The sequence below is a fragment of the Malaclemys terrapin genome, chromosome 2 (assembly GCF_027887155.1).
Source record: "Malaclemys terrapin pileata isolate rMalTer1 chromosome 2, rMalTer1.hap1, whole genome shotgun sequence".
Classification (NCBI taxonomy): domain Eukaryota; kingdom Metazoa; phylum Chordata; order Testudines; family Emydidae; genus Malaclemys; species Malaclemys terrapin.
Window position 1 is genome coordinate 163,317,969 of NC_071506.1, and position 17,044 is coordinate 163,335,012.

The window sequence follows — 17,044 nt, forward strand, 5'->3', positions numbered from 1 at the left end:
CATGTACTGATGCTGCAGTGGTATGGGTCCAGCTCTTTAGAACATTTACGTTAAGTTATTTTGTCATTTACCAAAAATTTCAGAGTAAAGCAAACTGAAGCAATAGCAATTTTTAACTGTTAAATACCCAAAACATTTCAGTTTGTTTTTAAATTCTTCCCCTTCCCTCCACAAGTTAAGAAAACTCTGCTAGCATGCAATGATTACACATCTTATCCTATTCAGAGTTAATCTGCATCAACATTTATAAAACTGAGTGACCCACAACTCAGGAAGCAGCTAGGATGTGCACGATTTATAAATAAAATTTGTTGCTCAGTTTAGTCTTAGCTTCCGGGCATGTTACTCAAACAAATGTTTTAATTATGTGTAAATTTACACTATTCATCTGACTTGTAAATTATGCTGTAAATTTAAGAAATCTGAAGGACCCTGCACAACAAACAAAACAACCACTTCAGAAATGTGCTCTGAAGCAACCTAGAGGTGCTCCAACTCTTCAAGAATCACTCATCTCTTACTTTAGAAGTAGCACTTCTTTTTATTCAAACCATTTAATATTTTGCACTATTGGAAGAATCCGTCCCAGAGAAATATGCACTACCAGCCAAAACTTCCAGCTCATAGGGATTTACAGAAAATAAATGAGAAATGGTGTGAAAGCTGCTGAACTAGTCACTGCAATGACACCAAAGAAAACTAGAAATACCCGCAAAGAATCAGTAATTACACATTTTGCTACAGAAGTATATTATCATACTACTGTTTTCTTATACAACTGTGTGTGGCTCAGGCCTATGTCTTTTTTTTTTTTTAAACTGAAATGGTTATACTGGTAGAATCTCTAATGTTGGACACAGTTATACTGTACCAAAGTGTCTTATACCAATGTAGCTTATTCCCTTTCACATACAGGAACTGTTGTACTGGTATAATACACTTTTATACCAATATATAACTATCCACAACAGGAAGGTTACACCATTAAATATAATAGTATAAAGTGGTACAACTTGTCTAGAGACAAGTCCTTTATGAAGATGTAGACAGATTTAGAAGTTTATAATGGAGGCAACTCATTTTACCACATCAAATGGAATGTAGTTACTGAAGTGTAATACTGTTATGCACTAAAGAGGTATTCTATAGCCTGTTACATTAGATATGAAACATACTGTATGCATATAAGTGTTGGTGTGTTACAAAGGTTTTATCAGCTTGAGTGAGATGGCTATATTATTTGTTAGTAACATAATTCACCTGTGGTTTTGCAAGTCATCCCAGAAAAATAATCTCATGTAGGGGGAGCAACAATGGCCTTTATTTCTATAGAGATAAGGTGGGGAAGGTATGGAAGGGGTGATGAGTTTTAGAATGGAGCAGAGAGGAAAGCTATGGGTGAGAGCTAAAATTGGAAGGGGGGGGGCAAGGCTTTATAAAATCTGAGTTAAAACAGGAAAGTCAGGGACAAGCTAATAAACTTGCAGGCACAGTTTAAAAAAAGAAAAGGTTTAGTAAGAAAAAGGATACATGTGTAAAGATAAACCATCAAGGTTTTAACAAAATGAGACTTGACAGTAGTAAAAAGCTATAAAAAGCTGCAGCATTAGTTGTGAAATTTAACAGTTTATGTGGGGGACTTGTACAGTGTGCCTTCTTTGCCTTTAGTCTGCAAGACTTTGATCTTTCATAGGAATCAGTGCAGGCATAAGGGACCTACCCAAACAGTAAAAGTGCAAATTACCTTTTCCCAACTGAGATAATGACACAGACAGCTCAGCACCTCTCCTCGTGCACGTTTCCTGACAACTAACTGCATAGCTTTGTTAATCACGCCTTGGAAGGAGAATATATCATCCCACACATTTGTGATAAACAAAGTTAATTTGGCAGATTCTGGGAAGTCTAGGAGAGAAAAGAGAAAGGATAAATCAAAAAAGAAACTCTGAATACCCTTTTTAAAATCTACTGCTCAGATTGCAAAGGCTAACTCCTTACAGGTATTTTTCCTAATTTTTCCAGTGTGTGAAATAGGTGCACAAGATGCATTAGCACATTTAAAACAAATTTTTAAGTTACTTTACTAAAATAATTTTCAGAAGATTGGTATACAGTCTTGGCATATACACAGTATCTTCAAAATCATTCACCTTTTAAATAGGAATTGTAGGAACTGGTAGTAAAATTCAAATTAATGATTTTTGGCATATTAAAGTCAAACCCAAGATTATGAGATTTGACAAAGATATTTCAGTTTATTTTGTGCAGTTGACACAGTCTAGTTAGTTGCACTGTTTCCCCTTTGGTGTGGGGTTTCATTGTTGAACCTAGTAATACCTCTGGGCTTTCACAAAATCCCCTGCCAAGGAGTTCCACAGGTTGACTCTGAACTGTGTGAAGAAATACTCCTTAGGTTTGTTTTAAACTGGCTGCCTATTAATTCCATTGCATGACCCAATTCTTGTGTTACTGAAGTGGTCAACAACACAGCCATCCATTTTGACCCCCGCACACACAGGCCACAGAATTTCTTCCACAAACTGGATTAACTTTGATCCTTTAGAATGATATCCAACATAATTTTAAAGACTAAGTGAAGGTGAGTCCCACCACTAGCATCTGGTAATTGTTAATTACTCTTACGGCTGCAAAACTGTATCTTATTTCAAGGTTCAACTTCCAACCACTGAATCTTGTTATACCTTTGTCAGCAAGGTTGAACCCCCTTCCTGCACTATCAGATATTTTTCCATTTATAAGTACCTATACCCAGTAACCATGTCACTTCTCAACTTTCTCTGCCTTTAGTTGAGTTCCTTAAGCCTCACATCCTAAGTGTTGTCTTGTTCCTTTGTGAGTCTGTCTACAAATTGAAATAATAATAGTCATATTTGGAGAGCAGGACTGGTAATTAATCACCCTCATCCGGAGGCTAGCTGGCAAGTACACCTTAAAACTCAAGAGGTCCAATTTCTTTTGGGTCCTTCTTTCTGAGTAGATTTAAGTTTGGATCTCTCCTGATTAGCTGCTACTATAAGTGAACCTGGTCCCAGATGGGCGTAAATATATTCAAATCCCTTACAGGGATCTGATGCCTCCTGTCAACTCATTTTGAAGCAGCCATTGTAGACGCAGTAAGTAGTTCCTCATTTATGGGCATGGTGACCCCTCTGGGGTAGAAGCATGAACGATGTCCAAGAGTTTGTTATTTCTCTTGAGCTACCTCTCCAACGGTATATCCAAGGTCTCCACCATGTGTTTCATGAGCTCCTTCAACACCTTGAATTCATCCACCAAGACAGCTATAGAAAGATTCACTGCCTCATCTGGGAAGAATGAGAAGATAGCAGCAGGGATCATAGCTGATGCTCTTCTTCACTATCCTTTTCTTGCCTCTCCAGTATCCAAGGCTAGTTTATCGGAGGTGATTTAATTTGTCTCTTCAGGGGAGGATGAACTAGCCGAAGAGACAGAGGATGATGCAGGCTTTCTGGAGTATGGCTATACACCCCGGATGTCCAATAGGGCCATGGCTGCTAAACGTAGAAAAACTGAGGTTGGAGACACATGGTGGGGGGAGGGTGTCAGGAGGGGTACTCCTTATGAGGGCCAAGTCTTTTTTTTGCTACCTCTCATGGGATCCTCTCTAGACTCCTTTCCTGACTCCCACTGTGTTACCCATGGAGGGAAAGGTGGACAGGTGGTAGATGAGTCCCTACTACACCCAGCAAAAGGAATAAATTTTCATTTTACAGCCAGTGGAGGCGAGGTTGATACTGGGGATACCTCCCTAATCTGGCATACCAGTGACTAACTCTGATGGCTAAAAGTGTCCAATCTTGCATGCAAGATGTGCATACTCATTGAGCAGACTCTATGTGGACAATCACCCAAAGAAGAACTTGGTATCAATACAGTATGGTGAATGTGACCTTGTCTGTTAGTGTGTATTGTATCCTGTTAGTGAAGGATTTCTTCATATGTTAAAGATGTTATATATGATGAACATAAATGCTGCTAAACTATATATATGAAGAATTTTAACTCCGAGCTCCATAGCCATGGACAGAGGGAAAGAAATACATGCACACATGGATGGAAGGGAGCAGATACTGGTGAACATGAAGAAATTATCTTCATGATAATTCTGATTCACCAGTGAACTCTACTGAAACAGCTCATCACCACCTGCAACCTGCAATAAGTGCTATGTTTGTTCTCAAGACAAGAGTGAAAGTTAGCAAAGTTTCTTGAGAATCAGACAAAATTGCAGGAGGAAGGCCAATGCAAAAGCAGACTACAGGGTAAGAAAATCCTGGTACTCCCAAGAGAACAAGATTAGAACCCCCCAAGGGGACTCTCTGAGATTCCCATGAGATAAATGTACCAAGCAGGGCAGGGATTCTAACAGTGTTTAAAACAAAATGTTAAGCAGTCATATGTTGCAAACAAACCTTTTGCTACGATTTTTTTTTAGATTTAAATAAAATAATTTAATGTGTTGCTATTTGCACTCTGTTTATTCTTTGCATTTCTCTAAACTTGTACACTGAAAATCCATACAGACAGTTGAAAATCAATTAAGACAATTTTAATATTTGATATTCACCTTCAAGTTCTTAGAACTATAATGTGTTTTGGGATTGTTTGCTTAAACAGCTTTCATTGAAGTTTAAAATAAATATCTATGAAGCATGTGATGAAAAAACACAATCTAGAAAGAAAAAACATACAAACACAAAATGGCTATGCCACACCATACCTTCCTTAAGTAAGCTGTAGCAGAAGAGGCGGGCTCTTTCCAAATCTCCCAACTGCCGACAGATTCCTATGTATACTCTACATAGAGCCTGAGTGAAATTGTGATTCAAAGACATCTTCTGAGTCTTCAGTTTATTGAGAATAGCATGCAGCAATGGCTCTGCTAAATGCTGTAACAACACACAAAAGCATTTTTATTAACATTCATTATCCACAGTACAGTTGACAGACCTTCACAAGATTAAAGTATTATTCTGAGTTTGCTGAGTAAATAGTTGTGACATGGTCCCTGAAAGAAATACCCTGCTCTTGGTAATTGTACTAAAAATGCGCATGGTGAAACTTGCAACAAATTTAAAAAGATAAAAATAAAAGTAACCAAGGTGAGGCCAGAAAAGTATAATAAACTAGAGGCAAACCAGAAGGAACAGTGTGACTTTTCATTGTCCTTCTTTAAATAAAATGAAAATAAAAATGTTCAAGTTATGAGATAGCACAGATTTATAGTAACATCCTATTAAATAGGACTGGCATATAAGTGGAGAAACACCTAGATGAACAATGAAAATCGGGTAGGCAAATTTTGGGATACTTTAGACTAACCAAAACCAGGCAATACGTTCAAAAGTTTGCAGCCTTCTGCTATGACCATTTTAACAGTATAAATATCTGTATTACAATTGGCCTGTCTGCTAATTTAGTTTAATTTATTACACATTTGTATTCTAGTTGGACAATGGGGATTATTAAAATATGAAATTCAGAATTATGCTATGTACCTTGTTTGCGATACCAAATTCATAGACAACTTCTTTCTCTTCATCTCTCATTACCGGGACCTTCAAAATATTTCCCACGTACACATGACTCCGAATAACAGGTAACAGATCAAAACAGGATTCAGCAATTTTCTTCAGTGCCAAAGTCACAGGATCAATAATATTCTCTACTGGTGAAGGCAATTCTGAATTGCAGTTTGCTGCTAATTGCCTAATTTCACAATTGTTGAGTGAGACAGTTTTACCTGCAGCACTCAGTACTTCAATATTTAAGTCTCCTATAGCTTTGATTGCAACATCTTCCTTAGTCTCCAATTGTGGCAATTCACTGTCTAGCCTCAGCCTCTTTGCACTTCTCGGCATAGAGGCTGACAATATCCTTTTTCCAACATGACTCTGACTCCCTGAATCTTTTTTATCTTTATTACTGTGAGATTCTGAATTACTCCCTGTTTTAACAAAAGCAGTGGATGTAGAAGAAATTGCTTTGAACCCACTGAACTGACTCACTGGCCCTGGTACATTCTTGTATTCTGAAGAGGCACGCCTGTTGGGCTGAATGTTACCTTTGAGAATGTTGAGTGTTCTTGCTCTTGGTGATAGCTCTGGATACATAGTGTCCAAGATTTTCACAGAGTTTTCCTGAGGAACATCTAAAGCAGAACTACCAGCTGCAGATGGAGGAAGTCTTCCTGGCACAGGAAGTGCATGCTTTGGTGTGGCAGCACAAAATTGCAAAGGTGAGGACAAGATTCTGCGACCAACTGTTGTCTCTGAGGGAGATGGAGTGGAAAATATAGGGGGAGATTTGTACTTTGGAGCATCTGACAAAGGAGACATTAGTGGAGGAACTGGAGTTACTCTTAGAGGGGAAATAAGACCATCAAGAGGAGATGGCAGAGAGGACCGGCTAGATGAAGACATTATCGGAGAAACAGGACGAACAGTTCTTGGAGGGGTAGCTATCAGAGGTGGGAGCAGAGGAGGTAAAGGTGGACCTATCTCTTGTCTAATTTTATTGATAGTCTCAGGTGAACGTTTGGTTGGTGTAGAAGTATCAGCATTGGCTAGAACCGGCTGGGTTAGTTGGACCTGCAGAGTTCTTGTTTTTCCTTTACCTTGAGGTAATCTCTGTGTTAGTCTGCCCTGGTCTGCTTGGATTGATGTCTTGGCTGAAACATTTAAGACATCTGATGGTTCCTGGACTTTCCACCTGGATCTACTGTTGGTTTTGGATAGAAGATCTAGAGATGACTCTGAGTCCACAATGTGTGTGTTTTCAAATATTGCTTTTTGTGATTTAGAGGTTTCATTGACTGGTCTAGGGTCAGATATTTCATCAGACACGGTTGGATGCTGATAGAATTCTGTCAAAAACTTTCTACCTTTTCTTTGAAAATGTGTCTCATTAGGAAAAACATCACTGTAACGGTCATCGAAACAAGACTGACAGCCTTCTTGAACAATATTTGTGTTGATATCTGCTGAGGCAAAAGCAACACAAGTTTCTTTTTGTTTATCGTTTAATTCTTCACAAAACACTGTATGTGCTTTAGACCCTTCTATGCCAGCATCACATGACACACTTTGTTCCATATTTGATGCAAGTTTTTCATTACCATTTATTTGTAAGAAATTGCCAGACAGACTTGTGTCTAATTTACTATTTTTTATAACATGTTTGTAGGTTTCTGAGCACTTGGCTAACATATGGTACGATAAATTAATTTCTGAAGTAGTTTGTTTTGTGGGGATCTTTTCTGATACCTCAGCAGATGTAAACGATTCTTCTAATCTTATCAAGCTAGTCTCATTGTCAGATGCTGACCCACTTGTTTTGGAATTTTCTCTACATTCAGAAGCTCTCTCATTATTTTCATTATTATGGAATACAATTCCATGTGCTGAGAAAAGTTTGCCTTTAGGATAAACCTTTTCTGTTAAACATGACTGCTCCTTTACAATACTTGGATAGTGGTGAGTTATACAAGGCATAGCCATATCTGTTAGTGCATCTGAGTACACTGAAGGAGAGCGTTCACACATTTTGTCATTTTCATCAACAGCTGTGGTAATTTCTGGCACATCCACTGTATAAGTCCAGAAAGTTCTCAGTTTCTCATTGGACACTAAAAAACGTTCATGCTCTTTTGTATACTTGACCTTTCTAAAAGGAAAGTCTTCCTCTTCAGAGTCATCTGTCTCCTTTGGAGCATCAGAAGTACTTTTAGAAGATTTATTCCCATTTGTCTCTCCAGATATCTTAATAATGTTCAATTCTTGGTCATTGTTCTTCATTGTTTCATCAAGCCTATATTCTATAGGTCTGACCTGACCTTCAGAAGAGCAAAGAGGCTCTACTCTCTGAGGTGAAGTTTCTTTTATTACAGAAAGAGCTGTGCTAATTTCCTTCGAGCTACATGTTTCACATTCTGCTTCTTCAAAAACTAGACTAGCTTCCTTTTCCACATGTTTACCACTGTCAACAGAACTTGTACCAAAGATCTGTATATCTATCAATGTTTTTTGTGGTTCTATGGCATTTGGCTGCTCCTTTTCATTTTCAATTTCTGCTCTATTTTTATTGTCATATTTATTACTGGGACAATCAAGTGGCTTGATCTTTTCTTTATCATTCTGAATGGTCTTGCCCTTCACCAAATTTCCTACAGAATAATTAGGCATACTTTGGATAACATGATCATTATATTTTTCATTTCTTCTAGTTAGGGATGAAGCAGTACTAAGTGCTGTAACAGACTCTTCTTCACTGTTAGTGTCAAACGCTTGGCAATTCTGTTTGAAAGGTTCACCACACACCTGAAAGTTGAAAGCAGTGAAATCAACGAACACTGCTGTGCTCTCCAAACCAATTGTCGCTGTGACAGGTGAGTTTATTTTTTTAGTATCTATACTTCCAGTCTGCAAGACATCTTCTATGGGTAAAGCTGGTTTTCCAATAGAATCTTTTTCAGAGACAACCTGATCGGAGACATCTGAAATCTGGTTTCTCGTCTCTACTTCCTCCACACCATTCTCTTCCAAACCAGGTGAACTGTTACAGTTCTGAATCAACACGCTCTCACACGGTTTGTCATTTAATTTCTCTTTTATTTCCTCACACTGAGAATTTTCAGTTACTGAACATGAATCCAGAGGTTTCACAAACTGTGCCCAAGAAGAGTGTTCACTTTCTTTTATGACAGACTTAACAGTATCTATTTTCTCAGTTTCTAATGGCACACTGCTTCTCTCCCTAAGTTCCGAGTGTTCCATTTCCATTTCAATCTCCTGAGGTTGAAATACTTTTATAAAATTTTGAAATTTGGAAGACCTCTGTTCTGATGCAATGTATGTATTTTTGGCCTGCCTCACTTCACTAGCTCTTTCTGTGACACACTCTGGTGCAAGTAATACATGATTAGTTCGAACTATTTGCTCAGGTTCTAGTGGATCATTTTCTCCATTTATACCAGATGCTGGGTTTTGTGACATAACCGTAGTTTCAAAATCTAGTTTCTTTTGCAATAGGTTATTAGCATCTTTTTGTTCATGGTCTAGTTTAGCTTGTAGACACCTTTCCTCCTCTGCAACTTGTAGTTCTCCAACTTCCATAACATGGAGCGATTTAGAAAATTTATATGTTTCTAGAAAATCTTCCTTGTTTACTGAACTACCAATGAAAATATTTTGTTCAGGCTGAGTTATATTGACCTCAACACACTGCTCTCCAGTTCTGAGCTGTTCCCCATCTCCATCAGACATTGAGCGAGCAGTTCTGCATACCTCTGCAATGTGGTTTTCCCCATCCATATATAATGAATCTCTGCTTCTTTCAGTGGCAAGTATAAATGAGTCATGTCTAAAAGCATTATTGTTTTCCAATCCAGCCTCTTCATTTACTTCATGTTGTTTTATATGCTCAAACTGTTTATCCAGTATCTCTTCATTGCTGATTTTTTCTTCAGCACATTGTGATTTAGTGGAGATATCTTTAGCTTCAGTGTCTATTTCAGTTTGCAGAAGTGTTCTCTCACCATTACACTGACACATCAATTCATTATCATGCTCTGCTCCAGAAAAGGATTTAGAATTTCTGAAACTAAATCTCACATCTGCCTCTTCATTATGATTTGGTTCATTACTTGTCTCTACACAGAATCCTTTTGTGGTTATTGTAGCAATTATTCTCTCCTCTGTGGTTACAATGTGCTCTTCTATGCTGGGTGTTGTATTTATTACATTAGATTTTGTTTGTATGTCGCTGGATTCATTTTCCATTTCTTCATTCCCCATCGCTTCACTAGGCTCATCCTCAAAATTCTCAGGGGTTACCAACACACTTTCAGTTCCAAAGATGGGTTCCCCAGTTTGCAAGCGAACATCCCCTCTGAGAGTGGATGCTGGTTTTGGTGTTTCTACTTTTCCTGGTAATTCAGCTTCCTTTGCTTCCATTAATTCACTATACCTTTCTTTCATATGTTCGGAATTAGCTGTAGTATTTACATTTATAACTATAGTCTTCTCTGTTTGTATTAGTTCATTAGATTTTTCTTGCAAGTATTGGAAGTTAGATGACACAGCTGAAGAGGGTTGATCTTTAATTTGTATCTCGTCAGTGTGAACTTCCTTCTCATTGATAGCTTCCAGTTTAGGTGTTGCTACCTTCAGTGTTAGGTCTGTCTCTGTAGGTCCTATATTATCAGAATCCTCTTCCAAATGTTCTTCATTGGCAAGTGTGTTCATACTTGAAACAGTCATCTCAGTTCGTTTTGCTTCAGCATCTTGCTCCTTAATGTATCTTAATTTTGCTGTGAAAGTGTCTATATAAATTGGCATCTCTTCATTCTCTCTCAATTTAGTTGAGATTTCTCTATCATGAGGTTCATGTGATTTCTCATCTTCATTGCTTTCTTTCATACTGATAAAGCTAGTGTTACTCTGTGACTCTGCTTTGCCTTCTTCTAAAATACTTTCCACAATGTGAGCATTATGATCAATTTCTTCATCACTGGAATCAGTGGATTCTCCAAACAAAGTATCCTTTAATTAAAAGATACAAAAGGACAGTTTTTCAAACTGCAGTTTTTCAAATTCAGTATAATTCTATGGCTATTATATTTTTTTAAGTGAATGTATTGGCAAGCATTGGGAACTTATGAAATGTAACCACTTAAACAGGTACAGCTTGGACAGCAGAATTACAAGTCTCTCTATCAATGTTCTCTAATAATGGCCTAGAGGGAACACCTTTATGGCAAAAGAACAATTCAGTTTCTGGTGTCTACCTTTGCTCTAAGATACCAACTGGTGAAAACTATGGAATAATGAATTCCACAAAAAGGAAGGGGAAAAGGACTACAGCAGGCAGTAGTAAAACAAGGAGGCTTAAGTTACTGTGAGCCAACTTTTCAATGCTTGGTGCCTCAAGTTAGGTTCTTAAAATCAACACAAGTACATCTTTAGGCTCTCAAGTTTCAGAGTTTCTCTCTCAAATTCAGATTTCTGTAAACAGGCAACAGAGCCTAATGAAGCAGTTATAACAAACTAAAAACTTTCCAAGTGCATGAGACGTACTGGATGCAGGGGACTTTAATGAGTGTGGAGGTGACTTTTGAGTCAGTACTTATATTCTGATTGTAATGTATATTGTACAGTATATTTATTGATGGTCATGCCATCATTTTAGTCATGCACGCTTAGTGCATTACAGGAGATTATGTGTGTGTGTCTCTCTCTCTCTCCACAAAATACAGTGTATTTTAAAAAACTCAGCAAAAATGAACTTAAAATTTGGATCTAAACATTGTGACAAAGTCCCTATAAAGTGTTTGAAAACATACAAACACCACCGATATTTTAGACAAGCCTATCAAATCCCTTTAATTATTTTTGCAGTACTAGAGAAGCTGAGCTATTGCCAATTCAGTCTTACTGTAACTCACCTGTGTAGCCAGTGGTGAAAAACATACAGGAGATAGAAGAGGGGGGAGAGGCCTTGCCCAGTTCAATATATCAAGCAAGTTTCCACCAAGCTGTTCTTGTTCCTGATCAGAGGTCTCTGAGCTACTGTCTGTTAAGTCTGTCTGTACAACCACCTCTATAGTTTTGTCCTCATAAAAAGCACTGTCACCATTACAGTCCTGCAGACCTTCTTCGGTGGTCTTACTCTCAAATTGATCACCTCCAGGAGGCTCCTTGTCTACTTTTATCTGCAAAGCTGTTAAGGAACTTTGATTTTCAATGGTTTCTGGTGAACAATGAGGGTGAAGCGTTTTGACATCAGATTTCCTGAATTTTCGGTGGGTTTGTGCAACTTCTACAAAAGACAAAAATATAACAGTTTCTTGTATTTTTCGTTCTGTTTTATCAAGTTAATAGTATTTTGTGATTCAACATACTTTGGTCATGATTTTCTAAATATTTTCAAAGACAGCTGTAAGAAGCATCAAGGAGTTTCATTTTCAAAAAGATTATTCATGGACTATGATTAAAATGCAGACCTTCATATATTCTCAAATATAATTATACATTACCATGTCAAAAAGATATTGGGAATATTAAAGATGTACAGTTAAGGACTCGAGTCAGAAAAGGCCAAAAATCAAGATTACTTGAACAACCTTAACTCTGTCCATTTGCATATATGCACTAGAACTACATGATGTAGTATTTCACATATATTTCTATAACCATAGATACACACGTAGCATGTCGTAATGGTCATTCTTTTATATTAGAACAATGTGTAGTATAGTGTCTTTACTGACATAGGCCCGAGACTCTGCAAACAGATGTGTCAGCACAGACTCCAGCCTTCCAGCAAATCCTCTCACACCTAAGTGTGTGTAGTTTCAGAGAAAAATGTGCAGAAGGGATGGGAGTTTGAACTGGTGGTGGTGGTGGTGGTGACAGTGTAATTTAGGGAAGAGGGTGATAGAAGGCTGGCATCCCTACTGGGGCAAAATTACAGTGCATTCTCTCTGGTGTATGGCAGTTGGTGAAATATCTCTCTGGGTAGAGAACTGCTGGTTGCCTTAACTTTTCATTCTTGCTTTTTAGACTCCATGCTGTGTTAAACATAGGCCCAATCTTAACTGACACACAAAGCAATGTTGTGAGGTTATAGTTTATTATTTCATAATATAAGTGCTTAAGGACTCCAAGGATCAAGACACCATTGTGCCAGACACTGTACAGAAAAAGCAAAGACAGAACTTGTCCTCAAGAGCTCAAAATGCAAGATTTAGACAAAACAAGAAATGGTCTTTAACATTACAGTCTGACCGCCATCTCCAAGGACACCAAAAGCTAATGTACCAGATAGAACAGAAAAGAAAAAAAAGTTACATAAAACTCACAGTATCTGTGGTTCTTAGCGATGTTTTGTACACATAGATCCCACTTGTAGTGCAACATCTTGCGCATGAGATCAGAATATTTTTAACAGCAGTGCAAACCTGCATGCTCTCATGTTTTCCCATCCCAGGGCATGCGAGGTGGAGCAAGCATGACCACCTCTCAGTTCTCTCTTACTACCCATGGCATTGAGAAAGAGCTCAGCAATGTCTGCCTGCTACCCTGTAGTATCCGGTCATTGAATCAATTGGTTTTTCTAGATATTTTAACCACACCGATATTTGTGTTAATATTCAGCAGGTAAGGTGTTTAAGACAACATAAGATTTTTAGAATAGCTAATTTGTAATGTTCAGCGATAACAGAATAGTGTTTAGCCTGAATTAGTGCATTTATTTTTATAGCAAATACATTAAAAACCTATTGCAACATACCTTCTGTAAATAACTTGCTTGTTTTTACTGGCATCCTTGAGTGACCCTGAACAGAAGCTGCTGAGAAAAAAAATAGCCATTAGTACAATTTGTACTCAATGAGAAAGAAAAAAGAAAAAAAAAAAAAATACTTTCAACAGCATTCCAAGACACTTTGTGCTCCATCTCACCCAAGATATAATCATGTTCCTGGTTCTGTGTTTTTCCTGTTGTGCTGTCAATACACATCCAGAGCTCCTCCAATAGCAGCTTTATTTTTCCTGTTAAAAATAAATACTTTACAATTAAATAGCTTAAGTTTGTGAATTTGTCATATCACTTTTGTTCTAAGTAAGCATACACATATGAATACAGTAAAATAGAGAATACTAAAATCTAGCATTATATATTAATTACAAGTATTAAAAAAAAAAAAAAAAAAAAAGATAAAGCAACCATTTTATCTGGGGAAATATATCCCAGATACCCAATCCAGGAGTTAACTGTCTTTCAGGCAGGTGCTTCTCATGGGTAGGAACTTAGAGAAAATGCAATAATTTTAAGTTTTCATGTACATTTGCTTAGCTACAATCAAGGCCCAATATCCTAAGCAGTAGATCAGACCTGAATCATGCAGCAGGTAGTCCTCACTCTGTCAGTGGCTCAACATTTAGTACAAGGATGGTATAGAGGAACCAAAGCTATACATTGCTGCATGTAGGATTTGCAGGGGGTAGAGAGGCTGTGGTTCATGAGAAGCACAAGCCCCAGTCCATTGTTTGCTCCTCCCCATAGAGAGTCCTTGAGACTCTAAGAAAAATGCTCTCCATACTGAGCTTTTAAGGCATGCAGGTGCAGGGCTCTCTTGTCTCTAAGCCCCTGGCCTGCAGCTCCCCATGCACTGTGCCAGCCATGACTTTCTCTCCTCCTACAGATCTCAATAAATTCAGAAAAGATAGAAATGAAACAAGAAATTTGGGAGCAGATTCAATCAAGTTAAAATTAATGGAGGTTTTTAGTAAATTCAAAATTACCTACCTGCCATTTCCTGTTGTAATATCAAGACAAAGAACTTATTTAAAAGGCACTACCAAAGCACGTGAAATTAAGTAAATGCAGGTAGATTGATATTCTGAGTGTTAACTTTCAAAGGGGTGTGAACTGAAATGGTTAAATAATGAAAATACAATTATAGCAGCACTAAAAAGAAAAGCAAAAAATGAAGAGAATGCTAACAATCTTATGAACATACGTAAAGGTGCACAGGATCAGACCAATGGTCTATCTAATTCTGTCGGTCAGTAGCAGTTGCTTTAGGGAAAGTGCACGAATCTCTGAAGTGTGAAATTATAAAAACCTGCTAATAGAGCAAGTTTCTTCATAACTCCTTCACAGGTTGGTTTACGGCCTAAAGTACAAGGGTTTGTCTCTTACGACTTTTTTCTTTTTTTTCTCATTACTAATGAAATTTTGGATACTTGTTATACATACTATATTTATATATATAAAAATATCCAGCCATTTTTGGTATCTTTATAAACTCTTGGTCTCAATGGCTATAGCAACACTGAGGCTGGGAGGTGATCTGCCAGCACAGGCAGAGACACTCATGCTAGCACACTAAAGACAGTAGTGTGGACATTTCAACAAGGGCAACAGTTCAGGCTAGCCACCCAAGTCCAATCCTGACTAACTCCCAAGTCTGCTGCAATGTTCATATTTCTATTTTTAGCATGCAAGCTAGTGTAGCTAATGCAAATCTGTCCACCCACACTGGGATTCACATTTCCCACTGGGCAGACATACCAAATGATTTCTTGTGATGAGCTTCTTTGGCAACTGTATGTCATGAAAAAAAATTCCATTTTATCAGTTTTTAATTTGCTCCCTTTCAATTTCGCTGATTATCCCCTTGCCCTTGAATAATGTGAAACAGTAAATAGGAGCATCTGCTCCACTTCTCTGTGCCATTCAAGACTAAGGCTGCAAGTTTGTCATGTAGGTCATGGATTCCGTGACTTTCCGGGATCTCCATGACTTCTGCAGTGGCTGGTGCAGCTGGCCCAGGGGCCGCTCGAACAGCTCAGACAGCTCCTGGGCCAGCTGCAACAGCCACTGCTGGGGCAGTCTCGGGCCACCGCACCCCTCTCCCACAGCAGCAGCAGGAGTTTGGGTGTGGGAGGGGGCTCAGGGTCATGCTTACCTCAGGGGGCTCCCCATAAGCGACGATATCCTCCTCCCTCAGCTCCTAGGTGGAGGTGTGGCCAGGCAGCTCTGTGCACCGCCTCTGCCTGCTAGCGCTCAAGGTCTCCCCTCCCAAGGTTTAGTCAAGGGTATGTATTACAAGTCATGGACAGGCCACAGGCCATGAATTTTTGTTTACTGCCTGTGACCTGTCCATGACTTTTTCTAAAAATACCCATGACTAAAATGTAGCCTTATTCATGAGCTCATGATAACAAGAGTATATTTATATGACATCCGTTCAGTTTGATCTCTATTATAAAAAAAGTTGTCCCTATCTTCCCTCTCTTTATATGGATGTTTTCCATGTCTAAGCATTTCTATCACTGTTGCTGAATCCTTCTATTTCTGCTATATCCTTTATTAGATACAGTGACCAGAACTGAACTAAGTATCCCAGATGAGGGTGTACCACTGTTTTATGTAATAACAGTATAATATTTTCCATCCCTTTTTCCATGCACCCTAAGTGTGTCCTGTATCAGTGTCACTGGTAGAGAAGAATACAACTCAAGACATCATAATACATTTTAGACTAGCTGGAACATGTTTGCTTTTGATAGTTTGTGTCAGATTACCACCATGTAGCTTTGTTGCAGTTATGAAAATTGCTGTGATGTCACACTTCACCATGACCTCTATCACATAAATAGGCATATTATGTACAATAGGTATTTTCCACCACCACCTGTCATTTATGGGTTCTCTGATTCGGAGATAACTACTTAGCAGCTATTTTCCAAACAAACTTCTCATTAATAGCAAAGCCCTCCCACTTCCTGAAACTGAATTTAACACACCAAATTAGAAACAGAAGGATGACGTGAAATGCAAATTGACTAGGGTTTTCAAAACCAAACAAGCAATAAGTAACAAATGTCGGACTTATTTTGCACAAAAAAAAAAAAAAAAAAAAATTAAAACTTTTTTTGCACTTAAAGTCATATACAAATGCTCTAAAACAGGGGTCTTAAACTCAAATGACCACGAGGACCGCATGAGGATTAGTGCATTGGCCCAAGGGCCGCATCACTGACATCCACCCCTTGCTGCCCCCGGTCCCACCCCCACTCCACCCCTTCCATGAAGCCCTGCCCCTGCCCCACCTCTTCCCTGCCCCCAGGCGGTGCAGGAGGGGTGCAGGGTATGATGGGGGCTCAGGGTAGGGAGTTGAGGTGCAGGAGGTGTGTAGGGTACGGCGGGGGCTCAGGGCAGGGAATTTGGGTGTGGGGTGCAGGAGGGGTGAGGGGTGCAGCAGGGAGTTGGGGTGCAGGAGGGTGTGGGATGTGGCAGGGGCTCCAGACAGGGGGTTAGGGTGCACGAGGGGTGCAGGGTGTGATGGGGGCTCAGGGCAGGGAGTTGAGGTGCAGGAGGTGTGCAGCAGGGGGCTCAGGGCATGGAATTGGGGTGTGGGGTGCAGGAGGGGTGCGGCAGGGGGTTGGGTGCAGGGAGTTGGGGTACAGGAAAGGTAAGAGGTGCACGGTGTGGC

The 17,044-nt window shown here is 38.9% G+C and overlaps 1 protein-coding gene across 5 annotated transcripts in view; it reads right to left on the reverse strand.

Annotated features, from left to right (window-relative positions):
- ICE1 (interactor of little elongation complex ELL subunit 1) overlaps positions 1–17,044 on the reverse strand; it is a 75,976-nt gene that overhangs the window by 26,419 nt on the left and 32,513 nt on the right. For 2 of the 5 annotated variants that reach the window (XM_054018238.1, XM_054018241.1), the window contains exons 11-16: positions 13,503–13,592; positions 13,333–13,392; positions 11,486–11,859; positions 5,541–10,583; positions 4,763–4,931; positions 1,745–1,905 (exon numbers count right to left, since the gene is read on the reverse strand). In XM_054018238.1, coding sequence (XP_053874213.1) covers positions 1,745–1,905; positions 4,763–4,931; positions 5,541–10,583; positions 11,486–11,859; positions 13,333–13,392; positions 13,503–13,592 — 5,897 coding nt within the window. The remainder of the gene's footprint in view (positions 1–1,744; positions 1,906–4,762; positions 4,932–5,540; positions 10,584–11,485; positions 11,860–13,332; positions 13,393–13,502; positions 13,593–17,044) is intronic. The other 3 variants (XM_054018240.1, XM_054018242.1, XM_054018239.1) reach the window with 2 other exon arrangements.